Source organism: Aphelocoma coerulescens, chromosome 4 (genome assembly GCF_041296385.1).
Source record: "Aphelocoma coerulescens isolate FSJ_1873_10779 chromosome 4, UR_Acoe_1.0, whole genome shotgun sequence".
NCBI lineage: Eukaryota > Metazoa > Chordata > Aves > Passeriformes > Corvidae > Aphelocoma > Aphelocoma coerulescens.
The window spans coordinates 33851816-33872417 of record NC_091017.1 but is presented as its reverse complement, the minus strand read 5'-3'; the positions used below and the strand labels follow the sequence as shown (position 1 = coordinate 33872417).

The 20602-nt window shown below is 39.6% G+C and overlaps 1 protein-coding gene across 14 annotated transcripts in view; it reads right to left on the bottom strand.

Moving 5' to 3' along the window:
- The window catches only part of TRIM2 (tripartite motif containing 2), a 68490-nt gene that overhangs the window by 10949 nt on the left and 36939 nt on the right, over nucleotides 1–20602 (bottom strand). For all 14 annotated transcript variants that reach the window (XM_069013514.1, XM_069013517.1, XM_069013518.1 and 11 more), the window contains 5 exons: nucleotides 16158–16309; nucleotides 15300–15480; nucleotides 11582–12305; nucleotides 4805–4908; nucleotides 3423–3590 (listed from right to left, as the gene is read on the bottom strand). In XM_069013514.1, coding sequence (XP_068869615.1) covers nucleotides 3423–3590; nucleotides 4805–4908; nucleotides 11582–12305; nucleotides 15300–15480; nucleotides 16158–16309 — 1329 coding nt within the window. The remainder of the gene's footprint in view (nucleotides 1–3422; nucleotides 3591–4804; nucleotides 4909–11581; nucleotides 12306–15299; nucleotides 15481–16157; nucleotides 16310–20602) is intronic.

The window sequence follows — 20602 nt, the reverse complement described above, 5'->3', positions numbered from 1 at the left end:
CGCACAGCTCTTTCCTTAATTCCTCTATGAGACAAAGAAAAAGAAGTTTGACATATAAAATGTATCCTTTCATCTTTTTCCACTTACCAAAATTTGATCTTAACTTGCAGAGCCTTTGTTTGGTTGATAACAAGGTTATCATCTTATATATATAACTCTTCAAGACTAGAAAGAAAACAATTCTCTTCTCAGAGGAACAGGAATCATTCTCTTGGCTCTGTTGTCCAGTTCCTTCACTAGGTTTGAACACTACACTGGTGAGGAGCTGGTACAGCTGCTTCACCATGCCCTCTCTCCTTAGCCTAGTGCAGTATCTGCTGCAACAGTTTTCTTAAGCAATTTCAGAGTACTTGACAGAGGAAGCCAGCACTGTTATATGCCCTTCACAGATGAAAAAAAAACAAACACTGGGAAGTGAAATGAAGATCACTAGCTGCCCATGAGATCTGTAGCACAGCCAGAAACAGAAGCCCTGAATCCTAAAACCCAATCTGAGTCTTTATCATTTCCAGGATAATACAGCCTTTCATGTGAAGAAGCTTATGTTTTGGTGCAACCTTAGATTAGAGTTTGTCCGCCGCTGCATTATGTAAGTTTTACAGCCTTGAGAAAAAAGAGCTCTGTCTTTCTTGCTGCCAGCAACTGAGGAAGGTGACACTTTTCTGCCTCGCAGTGGAGGTTGCCAAGGGGAATCAGTCCAGTGCTGTAATCAGGGAGATGCCTGGGTCTGGCTCCAGGGAAATTTGCCTTACGGCTCACATGACTATTAAAACTCCGCTAAGGGAGAGTAAGTGTAAACAAATACAGAAGGAAAGGGACAACATCAAAAATAGTTAGATTAAGCTCAAAATAGCCCCCTGATATTGCTGAGTTAACAACTAGCAGGCCACCTGCATCAGAGGTCTTACACAAGGACTTGCAGGCACAGTCCTTAGAAGGCAAATGCCATAATCCGTTTCTCTCTCTCTCTCTGTTACCTTAGCAAACACTACCCAATTTAATCTGACAAGACTCCTGTAAGAATTACCACTGCCAACACACAAGAAATTACAAGGTTTTGCCCAGATTCCCAGCAGCTAGATCTGTTATATCTATGTTTTGTGCTTCCAATATATTTTATTTAACCCCATCATAGAATAATATCCTGAGTTGGGAGGGACCCACAAGGCTCATCGAGTCTAACTCCTAGTCCTGCACCATTCATGCCCAATACAAGGCCCATCCCTTCATGGCACTGACTGCCCCCCATATCACAGCCTCACCCTCAGTGGACATGACCTCCCAACCCTGTGTGTGTCCCCCCACAGTTCCCCCAGGCCCTGTGCTCACCCCACCTGCACCCCTCCTCCCCAGCACAGCTGTCCAGCTGCACTGTGCAGTACAGGATCCCTTGAACCAGTGCTGCACCAATACAGGACCCCCTACTCCCATTACAGTTCTTCAGTGTGGCCCTGTGCCCAGTGCCCATCCCTGTTTCCATCCCAGTGCTCCCCCTGCCTTGCTCCTGCTCTCCCCACACACATGCTCTGCCACCTGTCCTGCACATATATGCCTACCCTCCGTATAAAAAAAATTCTTCTACAAACATTTCTTTTTCTTCTCATAATGCATTGATTGCATTCAATCTAAAAATATTATTTTATATCACTGATGTTTCATCTCTCATTTAATCCGTCTAGTCCCAAGAACTATGAAGTCTGATGCATTAATTTGTATTAACCATACAAACATTGCCAACATTACATAGCTTTTGCAATCCAACAAAAACACTGACTGAAAACAAAGCTAGGCTTCACATCAGAGGAACTACATTAATAATTCATTTCTTTCAATACCTGTCTCCCTGCTGGTAGTATATTGTACATAGGGTCCTGCCTTCTCCAGGGATTTTTTCCTCCAGAGTTGGCTCCATCCAAAATGCTGGATTTAGAGCTTATCTTAAGGAGGAAGGAGAACAAGCCCTCCATGCTCTGTGTCGTGATCAAGCCAGTTCACAAAGATGTTAATAATTATTTAAAACACACTTAGGATACTCGGAGTATTTGGATTCTTAACTAAATCACATATTTCTTTGGGTCTGTTTTGGTGTTTTCATTTCATTTAGGGACTTCAGCCAAAACCAAGGTTTTCCTGTGTAGCTGTACATTTTCAAAATTACTTGACAAGTAAAATCACATTCTCTCCACAAATGCAAGTAATTTGTATTTTTTTAACACTTGCATTACATTTTAGTATTGTTTTATTTTAGCTTGAAGTCTATACATGATCTGGATACTTCTAAAAGCATACACACCTGTTTCTTAGAGGGAGCTCACTGAGGACTACGTAAGCGCAATTGCATATTTGTATTTGTCACTTTGCAAAGACTATTCAGAGGAAGGCCACTCAGAACCTGAGCTTTTTGGTCATTACACTACCAGAAAATTAGCCAAACAGGTCATTTCTCTTCAATGCAGAACTAAGTATCTAGAACTAAGTACTCCAAAACTAAGTACCTAGGGCAGAAATTTCCCTGCAGGTCCATTATCCCAATGAGTGAGTACTGCTAACCTCTGTCAGAGGTGGCTCTCTCTAGAGTGCATCACCAGACTTGGTAACGTGCATTCAGAGAACAGCACCAAATGGTGGAAACCTTTAATTCTCTCTGGAACTGCACCTGAACCCAAGCAAAATAAATATTGCAGGTTGGAAATCATCAGTGTAGTGTAGTAGCTGTCTTATTTTACTCTCATTACAGGGATCAGAGTTGCTATGAAAATATGAGGTGTGCTTTCCTCAGAATTTCTGATTTCTGAAACCTACAATATCATTACTGTCTTTCAGTTTTTTCAGTTGACAACACACCACCTAAAACACTCCTGTCTGTACTGTAGCACTGGAACAACACCCTGGGTTACCTTTCCTTGTTTTTATTAGCAACAGGATCATATATGAATTATACACTACATTTGCTGAGAAGTATGGAACAAAAGACGAAGTCATCATCAGTCTGCTACCTTCTTTTTCTCCTCCATATGTCACTGAAGAGCTTCATGTACTCCTTGGAAGATTTTGTGTTTGTCTGTGTGCATACATATACCTGCACACAACCTTCTGTACAATCAGAGTACTAATGATGTGAAGGTTGTTGAGCTAGTCCAACTAGCCTTGCTGGCACTTGCTATGCTCGACCATAAGTTACAGAAAGGCATCTAAGCACCCAGTATGGAACATGTTGTCTCTGCTTGGTATAACATTACCATTACTGCTGTGATCTCCTCCTATTAATTATACGATGTGGCTGTGTCAGGGGTTTCCAGAGCACAACAATGGAATTTAGACTAAGTTACAGCCAAACTATGCAGTTTCTTGAAAAACAATGTTACTTTGCATTCCTTTGTAGGACAGAGAAAGCTCAGGAGAGTTCACATCGTAACTCATACCTTAAATTTTCCATCTGATGAGAATATGCTAACCCATTTGTTATCATAGTCTGCAATAATGATGTCACCACTGGGATGCACAGCCACTCCTGTTGGCCGCTGCAACTGGCCAGGAGACCTTCCTCGTATGCCAAAACGGCTTTTGAACTGACCATCATTGGAAAATATCTGTAAGAGAAAACATGAATTTTAAAATTATGTCCACATATGATCATCACCTATTTCTTGAAGCTTAGATTTTAGCAAGTCACTAATGAACACTATAGTCAGGAAGAGAGCTGGAAACATGAACCACGTTTATACAGTCCATATTTGAAAGTGATTTGTCTAATTTAAGAAGAAGCTTCCATCTGGACCCGAATTTCAAAAAGAAAAAAAATTTTCCACACTTACATTGCACTGTTTCTTCAGTGATCTCAAAGTACTTCACAAACATAAGTGAATTGAGCATCACAATGTCTCTCTCATGTGGGAGGGGATGGTATTATTCCCTTACTAGAAATGAGGAAACTGAGGCACTGAGTGACTCGGCCACAGTCAAACACTAAGTCTGTAGAAAATATAGAAATATGTCCACTGATTGTGTCCCCAAGCCAGGTAACTAGTCACTGAAGTTCCTCTGAAGTGGCTGCAAGTTGTGAAGCATGAGGGTGCTGATGAATACTTGACTCTGTCTCTTTGAAAAGTCCTGGAAACAAGTTCTCATGGCATGTGGCTTGCTGGTTCTCACATACAAGAACAAGCCACATGCTGCTGCCGTGTTCATTGCTACCACATGGGCAGCCTGGAGAGTGATGACAAATTGTTAATGGTAAAAAAGATACATGGCCAGCAAAAAAAATACAGCTTGATTTTCACACAGGTTACAGAAGCCAAGAAATTATGGGTGTCAGGGGTACTACCACAGAAAAGATTTGATCATGATATCAGAAAGAGAAATCAATTAAATAGACTAAAAGCCACTTGAAAATGACATCTACATGTTTATTTTTCTATTTGTACTTCCTTAAGAAATTATATTTGTGGCACCTTGCCCTAGATTTATATTTCAAAACATGAGAGTGATAAAATTTACAATGTAAAATTATATTTACAAAAAGGCATTTTTCCAGATTATTGCACAACTTATTTTTTCATTCATTGCCAACCATCATAAGGAATGGAAATAAACTCTGATTATATACTAGATATAGTATAGATCTGAAAAACACAGCTGCAGGTCAAGAAGAGGGAATGTTAATGGGTGATAAGTTGAGCTTCCCTTGTATTTTCTGTATCTGCCTGAATTGTACAAAGTGTGTCTTTCTGGGACTACAAAACAGGCAGAGGTGTGGGGGCAAGGAGAAAAACACTGGAAGTGGCATGTCCTCATCCCCTCATACCTGCACACACTGGTTGTTACTGTCTGCTATTAATATTTTTCCATTTGTAGATGCAGCTACACCTTGAAGATTTGTAAATTCCCCTTTGTTTCTTCCTTTGGTGCCTAAAATTGAACACAAAGCACGTAAGAAATCAGGTTAGACAGGACTAATCAGTTAGGACCCAAATGCCAACACATGCAATTACAACATTTCTGATCAAAGGATTTTTATTTTGAAGAGTTGTTCTCACTGCTACAACTTCAAAGAACCCTCTCAGTAACAGATACACAAATCTACCTACAAGCAGGGATTGTTCAAGGGACTGTTCTCACTCTTCAGCATGTGTGTCACCCTAGCCTCCATCAACATTAATTGCCTCTTTGGCCTTCATAAATCAGTGTTCACAAATTGCCTCTTGTATGAGGGAAGTAGTAAAAGGTTTTTACATAAGTGATGGACTTTTTTTAAACTGCGGCTTTTTATTCCACTGAAAAGGCAGTTACAGGGGCAGTACATGGGAACATACAGACAGGCTAAGGTAAGAACTTGGACAGATGACATGGGTTTAGTACCATTAGCTAAGTCTCCTCAGTGAAATGACAAAGCTGGGATAATACATATCACTTTGCATGGGGCCATTTCAAGACAGGGAAGTTTCCTATTCCCTCATATACAGTTTTCAGTCATAGGCTTCAAAAATTCCCTTAGCAGGGAAATTCAGATGAAGAACTAGCTTTGAACATTGGGACTTGTGGGCCAATGAAGACCAACACCTGGAGACTGAATGCATCTGCAGACACCTTGGGTTGTTCTAAAGAAGCAGTGTCCACACACAGTAGTCTCATTTTAACCCAGGATAAATGCACTTGTGATTTACATAGAACTGTAAGTCTTTTACCCAGTGGCTTAAGGTAATAAGGAGTTGTAAAATGTCAATTTTTCACAACAGTTCATTAAGTTTAGGTGGCTTATTACTTAGATGTTTGTTCTGAGACGTTCCAAGGAGCATCACAGAGCAAACTGATGTCTTTAAAAAGATCAGCCCTGAAGTGGCTGGTCCAAATTACACCTGGAACACAGGAACAGGATCCAAATCCCTGACTTGTTTGTAAAGGAGGCTCAGGGGTCTTTAAAAAAGACTGCAGTTATATCTTGGACTCCAATTACTATTCATAATAAATGAAGGAATTCTGAAACAAAACAAAAAACCCCACCGAACAACCACCAACTCTATAAGCTGTTCTTTCCAAGATTTTGATGCAGCACTGTTTTTCTTGGTGAAATATTTTTACAAGCATTCACTGGCTGTGTATCAGACATTAACTGGTTCCAATATATGGTTTTAACTTAAAAACTTGTATTTCATTTTAGTTAGTCCAAAATATCCCGGAGCTCAGTGATTAAAACTGTTCTGACTGTGATGCCGAATGTAAGACACACGTATCAGCTCTAATTTGTATTTAGCTTTCGTCAGGGATGTGCATGCTCGTAACAACCCTTCTTTCTTCTGTGCTGATGGCTGTGGGATGCATATTTCCTGTCACTGGCAAACAAGTAACATTTAATTTCTCTGCACTCAGTGCTGCAAGAATGTCCCTTTGTTTCAAGACTTATTTTCTTCAACTCCATCTGCTTCATCCTCTAAACAAGGCAAATGCTTCTCAGTTTTTGTGCTGCAAGGGAAAAGTACATATTCAGGGAATAGTGAGTTACATACCAATTGCATTGCCCATACTTGAGCCATACTTTCTGTTTATTCTTTTAATAAGCAGTGCCTAAGGGATGCATGCAGCATTTTTTTTCCACCATATGCTAATGATAAGTTTCCTTTTTGCTTCTTAGCCAAAGAGAATGGATGAAAAGGGAGAAACATTCCTTTTACTACTGAGAGTAAAGGGAAAACATTTGTTAGAAAAGAGAAGGCATAAGCTAGAGCATCTGGAACCAACTAGCACACACTTTATGGAATGTATGCTCTTTAGCCTTAGAAAAATGTTCTTGAAAGTCAAGGATTTTTGTTTTAAAAGATAAGAGAGACCTATATAAAAAGTTACTTCAGTGGAACCTTGTAAATATACATCAAAGGAAAAACTGAAGAAATTACACAGGAATGCCACAGTCATGTTTCACAGTAAGTTTAAGAAATAGCAATTTATTAGCACAGTGTGCAGATGAAATTCAGCTCCATGCAATGTCCTTGTACCTAGCACTTTGCAGCTATGAAACCTATCATCTAGGTCCTAATTTGCATACAGGCCTTTATACAGCCCACTCTGCAATGGCAGAAATTCCTCTGCAGAATTCCTCTGTAGAACAAAGCTTATTTCCTAATGTATGTTCAAGAGGAAATCAGATAACTTTGAACTTTCCATTTTGAATAATTCACTACGCCAGCAAAGATCTGAAGCCAAGCGCAGGCACTTCAGATGATGAGAGGAAAGCCTGTCAGCCTCTGGAAAAGCAGGCTTTTGCAACTGATTCTGCAATACCAAAGGATGATAGCTCTCTTCGTAAGCAGAAATTCCTTCCTTATGAACATACCTGCCTAAGAGAGAGTCTTCAGCAAGTCTTTTACTGCAAGATACTATCCCTCTGTATCAAGGCATTTAATGTTTTGTCTTCTCTCCAGCAGTTACCCATCTCTCCTTAGCCTAGGAAGGCACCAACATTTCAATTGCACAGGGCTGGAGCCAGTAGGAGCCTCGTTCCAGTGTTTCCCAAGCAGCCTGGTTAAGAGATGAAAGCCTGCATCTTTTGTGCCCTTCGTTGCCCAGCTTTATCTCCCTCCTGTTCTGAGCTAGTGCAGGGCACAAAGGAGGAAAAGACAGATACTTTACTGCAAGCTGCTGGGGACTGGGAGAAAACAGGAGAGATTTCAAAAGGGGAAGACTGATCAGAGTTATTAGGGAGCAGATCTGTGGCCTGTGGAGTATCTCCTTTTATACCATTTTTGTATAAAGGTAATAATCAGATTTGTTTTAGCTCTATCTAATTCTCTCTGGTATTACTGAGCATAGCCTACACAAACCAATTAATTTAGCTTTCAACAAAGAAGGTATCCATTTTCTGCTCAAGATAACTCTAGCACACATAAAATGCTTCATAATTTCAATCTTTTACTCTTGCACAATAGAGGCCATACTGAATCTCACCAAAAAGAAGGGGAAAAATAAACTAAAAGCCCATTAACAATCACAGGAGATGTCAAAAATTACATCATGTAACTGTAGTAACAATTTGCTCTTCAAGTCCTGGGAATCTGAACAAACTTGTATAGTGTATATTTTTAATGTTCATAGTAAGAGAAGGAGTGGTTTTTGCTTTCTAAGTTTTACTAATATGAATAATAACCCCCCTACTTGCTAACTTAGATTCCCCAGCTTCCTAAAATACAAAGAAAAAATGTGTCAGTTCCTCCAGCAGGAAGGGAATGGATTCAGAGAGACAAAATCAAACTGCAGAAATATTATACAGTATTGGAAGACTTTAGAGGTTGTGAGTGGCCATAACCTGTTGTGTAGGAACCATTTCTTTCCTGCCTACAGCATTACAAGTAATTCTTCTTGGACTCCTTCCTATGTGGTACTGGAACAAAAGGTAAAACTAAACTGCGTGGAAAGGTCTACATACATACTGCACAGACAGGCATCAAGGAGTTTTCCTGTTTCCCAGCTTCCTTTCTTTTTTCCTCAGAGTGCCAAAGATATTTAGTCAAATCTTACACATTATGAAGCTGTGATGCCCCCTCTCATAATGGATGCAGCCGAAACACAGAAGTCTCTGGAGTAAAACTGTACTGAACTGTTAACCCTATGTGCTTGCTGTAAAAGAAATGTCAGTCTTTCTAATCCAAGTTCCCACGTAACTCTATGTTTTTAAATTAGTCAGTCTGCTGGTTGAAGGCACACTGTTTGTAACCTTTAAAGAGGAATGAATAATTCAGTAGGAACTCTGGCAGATATGCCCACACACTGTTGGTAGTGAAGATGGACTGATTTGTGTTAATTTTCTTTACACAGCATCTGTCCCTAAAAGCTTGGCCAAGACCACCCCCAAGCCCTGCTTGTACAGCAGAGCCCCTGTCACCACAGACAGGCATGCACAAACCTAGGGGTAGGTGCACCTCAGAAGTTCTTTGCTGGCACAGCAGCCAAACTTCAAATAACAAGAGTCAAATCCAGGCCAGGTCTCTGTTGTCAGCACATCAGAAATGTGCTGGGGACTTTGCCAGCAATGTGATATCAACAGTTCTTCCCCCCTGTCCAATACAGGTATGACTGCAATGCAATGCAATGTAGGCCTGGCAAAATTCCACACTGGCCATCACAAACCCATAGAGTTCACGACGAACATCAGAGGGATTTGAGCTAATACACTGGAAAAGGAAATTATTTTTTTCCATTACTAGGCATTCCTATTTCTACAGCAGAGAGGCTGGACCAGATGACCCACTGTGGTCCCTTCCAACCTTATTTCTTTTGTGATTCTGTGAAACACCCAATCAAGAATCCCTTTGCTCCCTCTAAGCCTGCTTTTTAAACTGCACTAAAGCTATTATTACATAGGCCTTGTCTGTAATGGTTTATGTGGAGTAAATTCACAGTAAGTCTCCTATTTGCTTTCAGCATTGATAACAGAACAGAAGATGACATTCACACCTAGTAAGGAGGCTGACAGAAGTTCTGTTAAAGGCAATTTTTTATTTTACATATTAATGTACCAGCTAAACTTAGATGCTCAGTTACGTGACTTAACAGACAACTAAACAGTCTGAGGGAAAGGAAAATTGAACTTTCTAGCAGAGGGCCAACTCTCCATCTGGCTGTATCTGATGCCAATTCCAAATATAAATAAATGAAGAGAAAAAAGCAGTTAAAGTGGGAAATAGAACCACTAACCACTACTGCTAAATGGTGTCAAAGAACCCAGTCACGAAAAGTGCCAGAAGAGAAAAAATACCAAGGCACACAGTGCAGCATTGCAGAGCTAGAACATAAGATGGGGTCCTAGATAGAGCAGCTGATAACAACCATGTCTCTTAACCCTTCTTTGAAGGACATGGAAGAGATTTACCAGGGAAGGTGGAAGTGCCTGATACTGTGAACACCCTTCACCTCTGCTTGGCATGGGTCTAAGGCACAAAAGCAGGGTAATGAAAGACTTCTCTCTCACTTTAGTGCTTTCTACCAGTTGTAGAGGTAGAAAAATCATTGGGCAACAATTATTTTCTAGATATCATAAGAACATTCTTGTTTTCATTTGTATAGACTAAGGACATGCTACACAGATACTGCATGGACACACTCTTATTTTAAAAAAATAATAGGTTGAGGATATAAATTATTGAGAGAGAAAAAGGATGCAAGAAATACTCTGCTCTTGTAAATAATGAAATCTGTGAGTGTGTAGTCAATAATTTGACCTTGGAATGTCTGAAGAGAACCACATGCCATTTTAAAAGCCACAAATAACACAGAATTGGCAGAAGATACAATACACACATCCCCATGAACAAATGCACTAATGTTGCATTAATGCTATCTCTTGTTAATACTAGCAGGAGAACAATCCCCTGCTAGCAGCTGATCAATTTACTTGTGTGCATAAAAGCCCATACATCAGCATACATACAATAGCACACTCCATATACTTGGATGCCCAGAGGAATATTACAGTGTGATTCTCCAACACAGCTGTGTGAGCTTCTGACAGCCCAAATAGAAGATTTATCTTGCCCAGTTTACAATACAGACCCAGATTTGGCCAGGGCCATTGGAGGAATTCAACAATGGGTTCAAAACAGAGATACACAGTTGTGTTGGAGAACAGTGATAAACTTTACATTACCTCATCAACAAATGAATCAATCCTTAACTTTTCAAAGTGAGCTGAAACTGGAAGTAAATTAACTCCATGAAGGCAATCCTTGTGAAAATGTCAGAAGTTTTACCTGCATAATTTGGAAGATTGTAAAACCCTAGAGCATTACAGCTGTGACCTTTCAGACGATGCATACATAAGCCCACAGAAGCCCAGAGGAACATCTCTATAGAGGGTCATTCTGTGAAATGAGTGGCTGAAAACAGAACATGAAATATTACTCTCAGCTCTGTTTTTTCTATAAAACAGTGATCCATATATCCCAAATGTGGACACTCCACGAGGTTTCATGGAGCAAAAGTTCTGAGACATGCATAGCTCTTGCTCTAATGAAATACATCTTCCTATTTTGAGTGGTGAAGGGGAGAAGGTAGAACTCAAAAATAAAGCCCATGGTCATGGTTGCATCATGACGCAACTTAAAAGGCTCTGCACTTCTGGGAAAACATTTAAGACTTCTAGAATTTATGGTGTGTTGGAAAGAGTAGTTTAAAAAAAAATTTAAAAAAAAATCTAACAAACAGCACCACTACCAACAAAGGCCAAACCAGAACCATACCACTATTTGGTAGTCAAGCCAGAAACTGCTCACTAGAAGCAAGGGATACAGAAGCCAAAATTACAAGCTGAATTACTTTAATCCATACCAAAAGCTTTGTAATAAGAATATTAACAATTCTTTAAATACCCCAAATCAAATGTATCCATTTCTCAACCAAAATCCCAATTAAATATTTACTGCAAACTATTTTTGAAGTGTATACTTCCAAAATTTACATATAAACAAAAGTCAAGAGGCTGAATGGTATTATCAGGTTACTCTACTTACATCTTTAGCTTTACAATAACTAAACTTTTTCATTCAGTTTCCCTGAACTGTTTTTAAGTATGTCAACGGGCAGCCAAGTCACCTACCTATTCTGAAGATCAAATCATCTTCAATGGGATTCTCTTTTCTTTTCCCAGTGCTGTACATGCTCGCAGGTCTCTTCACAGCTTTCTGCTTCACATGACCACTGCCAGGAGATTTCACACGCCTCTTAACCCCTTCAGTGGTAGGGGACACATCTGCTGACCTGACCACTTTAAGTTTGAACGGGCTGCCCTTGATATGTTGATCGTAAAGTCTCAGTGACAAAGTGAAGTCCCCTTCTTTCTGAACAGTATACAAAAATTCGTAAGTGCCATTTTTGTTGTCAAGTATTTCTCCATCTGCTACACTCCCATCAGGCGTGCTCAGTTCAGCAGTGAGGTAAGCATTCCCAGATTTACAGAGCTCCCCATCTTTGTCCTTGGTTGTGATGGTAACAGACATGGGCTGTCCGATCACTGTCTGCCTCAGTCCCTCACCAGTGGCAACTGTTTCAGAGGCAACAGCATTGGTGGTTAAAATAGTCCCCAGGTTGTGAATGGACTTCTTCAGGCCTTCTGTTTCCACTATAAAGTCCAACTGATCGTTTTCACGGGGCTGCAGCGGGAAGTCCCGCTCGGCCAGTTCATTCAGCTTGTCACTCATTTGCTTCTTCACCAGCAGCACTTCGGTTTCGGTGCCGTGGTTGAGGGCTTGGGCTGTAAAGTTGCTGCAGCTTTTAATGCTTTCCTGTCCTTCTAGCAAGGTATCCAGCTGAGTCTGGAGGACCTGTGTGCATTACCAAACACCAGATTAGCATAGTGTTACAAGACCTATCCTATGAAGATGTAGCATCTAAAGGTCTTTGTAGGAACCAAATTTATGATGTCTTCTTTTAGAGTTTAATTTAAACCTTCATTTTAGAAGTAGTACCACACTGATCACTAACCTGTATTTGGAATATAATGCTGCAACACAAAAAAACAACCTGGTTTGGGTATTCAAGACTTTACAGATCCACTGGCACAATAGATTGAATTATTGCCCCACCTATCTTGTTGCAGGGGATTTTTTTTGTTTGTTTTGGTTTGGTTTTTTTTGAGCAAAAACCCAGCAACAAATGTAGGAGCTTGAACCCTGCTCCATTTAACTCTCAGCAGTCACTGGAAATTGTGTTCACAGATGCAGAGATATTTTGGAGTCATGAGGCCCATTAATAAGAGAGGCTGCAAGAAACTTCTTGAACTATTTCTTCAAAGCCAGAGGAATCTGTGGGTTACTCCTCTAGGGAAATGGACAAGGAGGCCTCAGGACCTGGATGCACATCCATCCTGAAGAAAAGGGGGATTCCTGAACCAAATAAGTGAAGAAAGGAAAAACCTCCCCAGCAGAAAGTAAATTGATTCCTCACTTTCAGCAGGCAGGAAAGCAAAACATACAGAATGGGCTGTGGATAGTGGAAAGAGTTGGATTGAGTAGCCTGAAATTTTGGTGGGCAGCAAGTAGCCACTCCATATTTAAGACTATGAAAGAGCTTTTATTATAGGGTCAGTTCTGGCCCTCAGTCTAAAATCCTTAAAATCCTTGACCTCAAAATTGTTAAGTGTGGGCTGGGAACCGGGCTAACTTTTTTTTTTTAAACCAGTTTTGCAGTGAATTGGAAAAAGGATCCCTGAATTATAACAACCTAGAAGAGACATTCATGATAGTCAAGAAAACATTGCAGCTGCCCCCCACACTCTCCACTGATAAAATCCCCAAACGAAGGTACCCAGTCACACACTTGGTATGTTTTTCCAACAGAGAAGAACCAGGGCACAGACATGACTGTGGATTAGAGAAGTTATTTTGTTGACCATCACTGTAAAGTAAATATTTTTGAAACATTTCAGTTGATGTAAAGTAAACTTAAGGACTGGATGTATTTATTGCTATGAAATACTCTTCCCTTGCTGAGACACACTATGTAAAGACATTGGATTCTAAAGGCATTTTCTTCTGAATTTTCCAAAGCTTTTAGCTTTTCATCCACTGGAGAAAATCCAGGCTCCCATGTTACTGACATGGGAAAGTGATAACAACACAAAATCTTTTGCAATCAAAACAGAATGAACAAGTTTCAAGACTACACTGAAATTTCAAGTCTTCTGCTTTTCTAGGCATACAGAAACTTTTCAGGATGCAATACAAGACATTTCTAATCTGCTTGGTCTTTACTCAAGGACATAAGTAGTTAAAGAGAGAGCATAGCTAATAAGGTCCCAGGATGAAAAAACCCCATATGCTTCAGATAACAGGTCACAAACTAAAAGAAAGATAATTTGCAGCTATGTTTTAAAATCAATACTTTCTTAAGACAGCTTTCTTTCATTACAAAAATGGAAAATATTAAATCCTAACATACATAATATTAAACTGTACAGAGAGTATTTTACATCTTACACTCTTTCAGTCCACTGGGCAACAAACTGAATTGCCAACTCTTTTTTAGTAAAGTGTAGCCCTTTTATTGCTACATTTTTTAAAAGCATATGATCAGAATAATTGACGATTTGGGTTTGACTTATTTTGCAGGACTACTGTGCATTCAAATTAAAATCCAGTTTCAACTGGGTTTTTTTTATACAAACAGGGTAGATGCCTCTTTTACTGCTTATGTGCAACTTCATAAAAATTTTATTCTCTAATGCTCAAAGTAGTTATTAAATTATTTTAAATCTCTTTAAACAACAATAAGATAATTTAACATCATATTCTATTTTGTGTAGACTTTGTACACACACAGAGTGTATTTGCTTGCTATGGAAGTCTGACATCTTGATTAGATTGTGACATCATGAATACATTTAGATAAACCTGGGATCTAAGTCCACATTATTGATGCTAAAACTTCTCTAAGCTGCTCCTTAGCTCTGGAGATGACTGAATTCCGTGCCCCAATGGTTTTGTGCTCCCTATGTTCCTAAAAGTACGTATCTTGTGCACATGTTAGAATGCCTCCATTTCCACAGGCTCAGCAGTTCAATACCTTTCTAGTGATGTTTTCAAGCCTATTCTAGATCCAGGAATGCAGCATTCCTCCACTTCAGACATCTGGAGATGTTCAAGCTGCTTGGTAATGACACTCTTGAAACTCCAGTTGTTGATGTTATTTCCTTTTAAAGGCTACTTTCAGGGAAGAAATCTTTCTTTATAAAGCAGAGAACTGATGCCCAGGAAAATAAGGTCTAAATTCTTTAATTTTCCTCATTCAGACCTAATAATCCTCAACAAAATTTCTACGCACCAGGCTACAGGCTTTGCTTTGTAAAAGTACACGTTTCTGTTTTCTTCCTCTGAAGCTTAGTCTACAGTATAAGGGGAAGACCCTCAGATTCAATCATCCAAATAGGAAGTAAAAGAGTGAATACAGCTTTGCAATCTATTACTCTCTGCATTCCCCTAAGAAAGTGAGATGTCCCTCCAATCTTTTTGTATTCCAACACATGACATCTAACATGAAATATGTTAGATCATGACATCAAAGCACTGGAAAGGAAAACAGTGCCTTGAAGCAAAACAGGCAGCCTTACTCAGTTCTTCAGGAAAAATTGTTTGGCCTGTATCTTCATGCTCATCTTATAAGGCTGGGCACCCACAAGCGAGGCTCTGCAGCACTTCATTTCAGGAAAACAAAGTTCTCTGGATCTCAGACACAATTTGTCAAACTGGCGTCCCACACCATTTGTAAAAACTGGCTCATTAAATGAGCAGCTTTTCATTGAAACAAAACATGCATCTTACTTTGTGTTTAAGGCCATAATTCACTTCCAGCTCCATGAGCAGCACGCTCTTTCGCACATTTAAAGTCTTCTGGAGTTCATCAAAAGTGGAATGAATGTCATCTACGATGCTAGCCTTTTGGTTGGTTAACTGGTGTATGATTTCAGATATAAAATGAAGTGCTGAGTCAATCTCTGGAAGCCTGAGGGAGGAATTAAATTACAAAGATTGCTGTTTCTAAAGTCATTAAACATTGGCCCTTGCCCTGGTATCTTTTGATTAAACCCTCTCATCAGCAGGCTGTCTTTAAATTTGGTCATTTCCCAGAAGCAAGTTCATTCCTTTTATAACCACACAGTGGGTCTGGTCTGATAAAATAAGGCTAAGCCACAGTCTTCCCCTGTGCAAATCCATTAGACTTTAGGCATTACCAACAATGAGACCTTGGATCCTCTGTACTTTATGCTGTATATCTACTCAAAAAGATACAACTAGATCTACCCCACTTTTTCTCTTTTTTTTAAGCCTTGTTGCCACCATAGTGTTTGTACCAGTCTTTTTAACACCCAGTATTATTTATTTAGCTATCATTAAATTAACAACCAGATAGTAGCTTCTTCCTTAGCATTTTATGCCCCTCCTTTGGAGGACACCTGCATTTCGAATGGCCTCTGTTTTGTGAAAGACATACAGGAATCTCTTTTCACTAATCCCTCAGTACATCCCACTCAATGGATTTTTTGTCCTTATTCTAGCTGCACTATCCCTGTTTCCAAGGTAAATACCCATGGCACCAGCACATTAAAATATCTACCCCAGTTAGGACAGGAAGCCAGTGACAAAACTGAAAATGGAAAATAGTCAGTGGAGTCTCCATACCTTTTGTTGACAGCATCCAATTGGACTTGGAGGGAAGCCTTGTGTTGCTCCACCACATCCTTGAGTGGTACGGTGGGATGCTCTGCGTGTTCTCCCTCTGTGCACTCCCGGCACATGGCTGTCTCACAGGACTGGCAGTAAAACTCCATCACCTGGAAAGTGCACAACTCTACACTCAAACATGGCAGCAGTAACATAACTCAAAGCATATCTTACTGAGTCTTGAACTCATTAATTAGCCAAGCTCTGAGACAAAGCTTCTGTTTTCTTATGCACCAATAATTTACTGCCTAAAAGATGGCTATTATTCTTTTTATATTCATTTTTATATTCATTTTATATCAAAATGCTCATTTAAAAGCATTTTATTCTATCATAAAGTGTCAGAACAGCAGTGTGTGTACAATTCTGGACTTCATTGCTGGTCCTAACATCATCTTTACACTGTGTAATAGTAAGTTTTTGGTGTCTCTCTTATGCACTCCATGAAACAACTCAAAAAAACAGGCATTCAACTACCCTCACTAACTTGATCCTTAGTTGTCCCATAGTGTCTACTAAAGAAAGTGTACACTTAGGCTGCTTTTCAGAACAGGGCCACCCTTGGAACACAAACTCAGTGGAAAGCACCAACCAGTGTGTTTATTTGTTAGAGGAAAGCACCCTAAATGAACCAACTGCTGCAGGGAAAAATCTCCATATCCCATTACTAATCCCTTAAAACCATTAAAACCCCATATCTGAGATTGTAATAGGAGGGCTGATCTATACTTGAAAGAGGAGGAGATTGCTTCAACCTGTTAAATACCCAGCAAGATGCTCTTTAGAGATAAAAATAGATCTTTACATGTAATAGATTCTGAATATATTCATGAAGGGAAAGAAACAGAGAAGTGCTGTAAATCATATGTTAGTCAAAATAATGCAGACGTGCAAATTTGGCATGAGACCTTTTTTCACAGCAAGGAAGTCCTTGGGCACAAAGCGTTTTAGGCTTATTAAAAAGGATATAAGGGAATTCATAGTATATGCTTCAAAGCAAGACATTGGCAGCTCTTTTGCATTCAGAGCATAGCATCAGAATCTTGAATAATTCAGCTGATGCTTCTGGCACTCAGACATCTTGCACAAAGATGGTTGTGCTAGAGTTGTTGGTTGATGAGATGGTTGTGTAGAACCAGCTGTTTTCAGGTGAGCAGAGGGATTTGTAACAGCACCAGGCAAAAGAGCTGGCTGCTCCAAGGCATCTTGAGAATTAAGGAGGGGGAAGAAAGAACCATGATTTGCACGTGGCTATTAGCATTAACAGAGATTTTCCTCTGATAAGCTCCTTTCCATCTTATTCCCACTCTTCCCTCTTATCTCAGTTCACAAGATATGGGATTCACACGCAATGAGGGTTTAGTCATTTGTTGGCCATTCATGTAAGCCACTTCAGAGAAAATTTAAAAGTTGCTCCAAATAACCTGTGTAACATCAAGTAGATCAGCAAGGGGAAAAAAAAGTAGACCTTCTAAACAATGTCGACCCTCATGAACACTACTCCAGTCACTGTGAATTTAGCAGTCTCGTTGTAGTAGATCCTCCAAGGCCTGATAGTTACTTGGGTAGGCACTGTGATGTGATGCATTCTTACAGTGCATGGAGGAAATGAGTTAAACCAAGTGTAGGATTTAAGTTCTTTTCAAAGGCTTCAAAAGTCTGCAATCAGAAACAGCCAAAAGGAAGAATATTTTCTTAGGAAACTCTGAAATCTTCTTATATGGCAAAAAAAAAAAAAATTCATATCTTTTGAATGAGTGTCCAAAATTAATCTTTCTGCTCTTAATAATTTAATGCTTAGGTTCAAGACATTTCAACAAGTCCTTTATTTATTCAGTATTTTTATCTTCGGATACAGTGATTAGAATAATTTACTATTTCTGTTTTCTATTGAACACCCCATAATAAATATCTTTATATTTGCAGCCACATATATAAGAAAGGAAGCATCTCATTGGCATATTGAAGTTCAGTCTAAACAACTTTCTTCCTCTTTATTCAAACATCAGAGAAACACGTAAGCTCAAATGATAATAGCAAACAGATCACAAAGACCTAATGTGTATCTCTGCATAGAAATAGTTGTCTTTGCCTCAAATTCAAAATGTTTGGAGAGAAGCAGCTTTCATTTCCCACCACAATTATTGTACTGCGCATAGATGAAGGAGAGGAAAAACCTAATATTAATATCATTCAGGCTTCAACTCTCTAGATAGGCTGATTTCCTAAGATATTTTTCTAGCATCTCTTAATCAGGCAAGACTAATTTCTAACTACAGACAGACATGTATTACTGGCTTTTCATCTCTCCCCTCCATGCCCAACATGGGCATCACATTTTGTGACACTCCCAGAAAACTTTTCACTATGACAGGTTTGCCTTACAAAACATCTCAGAAAATGACATTTGCCTGAACCTCTCCTTTCCAAATTCAAGAGAGCTCTTGGCCAGGACATACTATAGCATCCAGCTCTGGCTTCAGCTGTACTTCCACCAAATTCAACGAGAACATTCCCATCAGCTGCAATGAAGTTTGAATTTCAGAACCCAGTTTTCAGGTTCTGAAATCCCATCCACTAATTCCCACCTTAAACCAGACCAGCATATTTCAGCACTACAATGTAATTAGAGACCCATGCGCATCTTCGCTACTGTAATTCAACTGAATTTACAGAAACCTTTAAAATTGCATAATCAAGGATGCAAGTACTTCTGAACTAGATTTCACAACGCCAAGACACACTAATTCCAGCCCTTCAAAGTTCAGGTCTTGAGGAAAAAGTTCTCATCAATCCCAAGCCCCCCTTCTCTAAATTCACATTGCTCATCCTCTGTTTTCTGTTTGTTTGAATTAAAAGAGCAGTCTACAGAAAAAGGATAAGTCAGCTCTATGCCACCCACCTTCCTCATGTCACACATGCATGCTTAATTCTTCTGTCCCAGGGCTAGTGTGTACCTTAGCTTTGTATGATTTGGCTTTCAGAAGAATGCAAGTTTGAATTACCTGAGGGTGCCTCTGAGATACCTGATAAAATTTAGAATGTGGGGTTTTTTCCTCCTGAGTCACAGCTTTTGCCTTACCCATAGATTACACTTTAATGGGATACACGAGTAAGTGACATGGTGAGAAGTACAGAGGTGAGGAGAAAAAAAGAAGAGTTTAAAAGGTAAGTAAGATATGAAGTCACTTCATCAGAGTATCAAGGATAGATGTTTTTTTATTTTTCCAAGAGAAGCATACAGGCAGTAAGCAACACCTCCACAAGTTCAGGAAATATTTTTGTAAGCAAGATCTTATGCCCGTCAAGTTCCAAGCTATGCTACGGTCTTTTGAGAAAAAGCTAGTCAGAGATAAAGCATTCTCTCTTGTTAAAAGTGTTTAATTTAATACTGTGTATCCTCTCTTGTTACACTCTAGAGGCAGAAAATACATTGCCCCACCTTCTACATTGTAAAAACATGAATCCTTGATGCTGAGCTGGTTTTCAGTTCAAATTCAAATAACACCCAAGTACAGACATTTCAGAATGGGTGACTGCAAAGAGGCTACACCACTCATTACATACAATGGAGTTAGAATTTCATAGCCTTCCCTGCCCTGGCTGCTGTGCCTGCCCCTAAATTATTGTAGATCAGTGTTTCCAATCCAGAATGCTTTTATACACAACAAGAGCTGCATATGTGTAGCAGCTGAGAATAAAGCCAATCTTATTTTAATGTGTAGGTAGAAGATAAGAATCTTCTAGTATGTTCAGAAGTTCCATATGTGCCCTATTACCCTGATTTAACAAGAACATACATTTGTGCTCCGTGTTGTGTCAAAATGAGTGTCTTGGGGTGACTTTATGATGTGTATCCCATATCGCTGCCCTATGCCCAGAAATTAATTCTTGTGCCTTTCTATGCCTTTAAACTGAGCCTGAGAGGGGGAAGGAAAAACTGAGCAAAACTTTCTCAAAGCAGTTTGCAGCTTGTTCAAGGTCACACAGAGATGGGGACTTTTTTTCCAGTTGCGGCAGGGAAGCAAGGAAGCACCCGGCTTGCTGCTTTTCCAGTCGGCTTTTGGCCACTTGTTCAGCTTCTTTTTCTCTGGAGAGGGACTGAGAGTTGAACTTGTTTTTTCCTTCCCTGGAATTTCGGATTTTCTCCCTTTTCTGCTGGACTGCTTCAACCTCAGAGCACATCAGGAGGACTTTCCACCAGGCACAGAGGGCCTGGCCCTGGGCCAAGCCCCAGCTCCAAGGAGACCAAAGGGAGGACTCGAACACTTTCCCAGGTTTTTCCTCCACAGCGAAAGATTTTATTATTTAGCATTATTTTCCTTTTCCCGTGTGTTTGTTAAATAAATAGTTTTATCTTCTTCACTTTCCTTCGAGGAAAATTTATTTTTCCCGAACCTGGT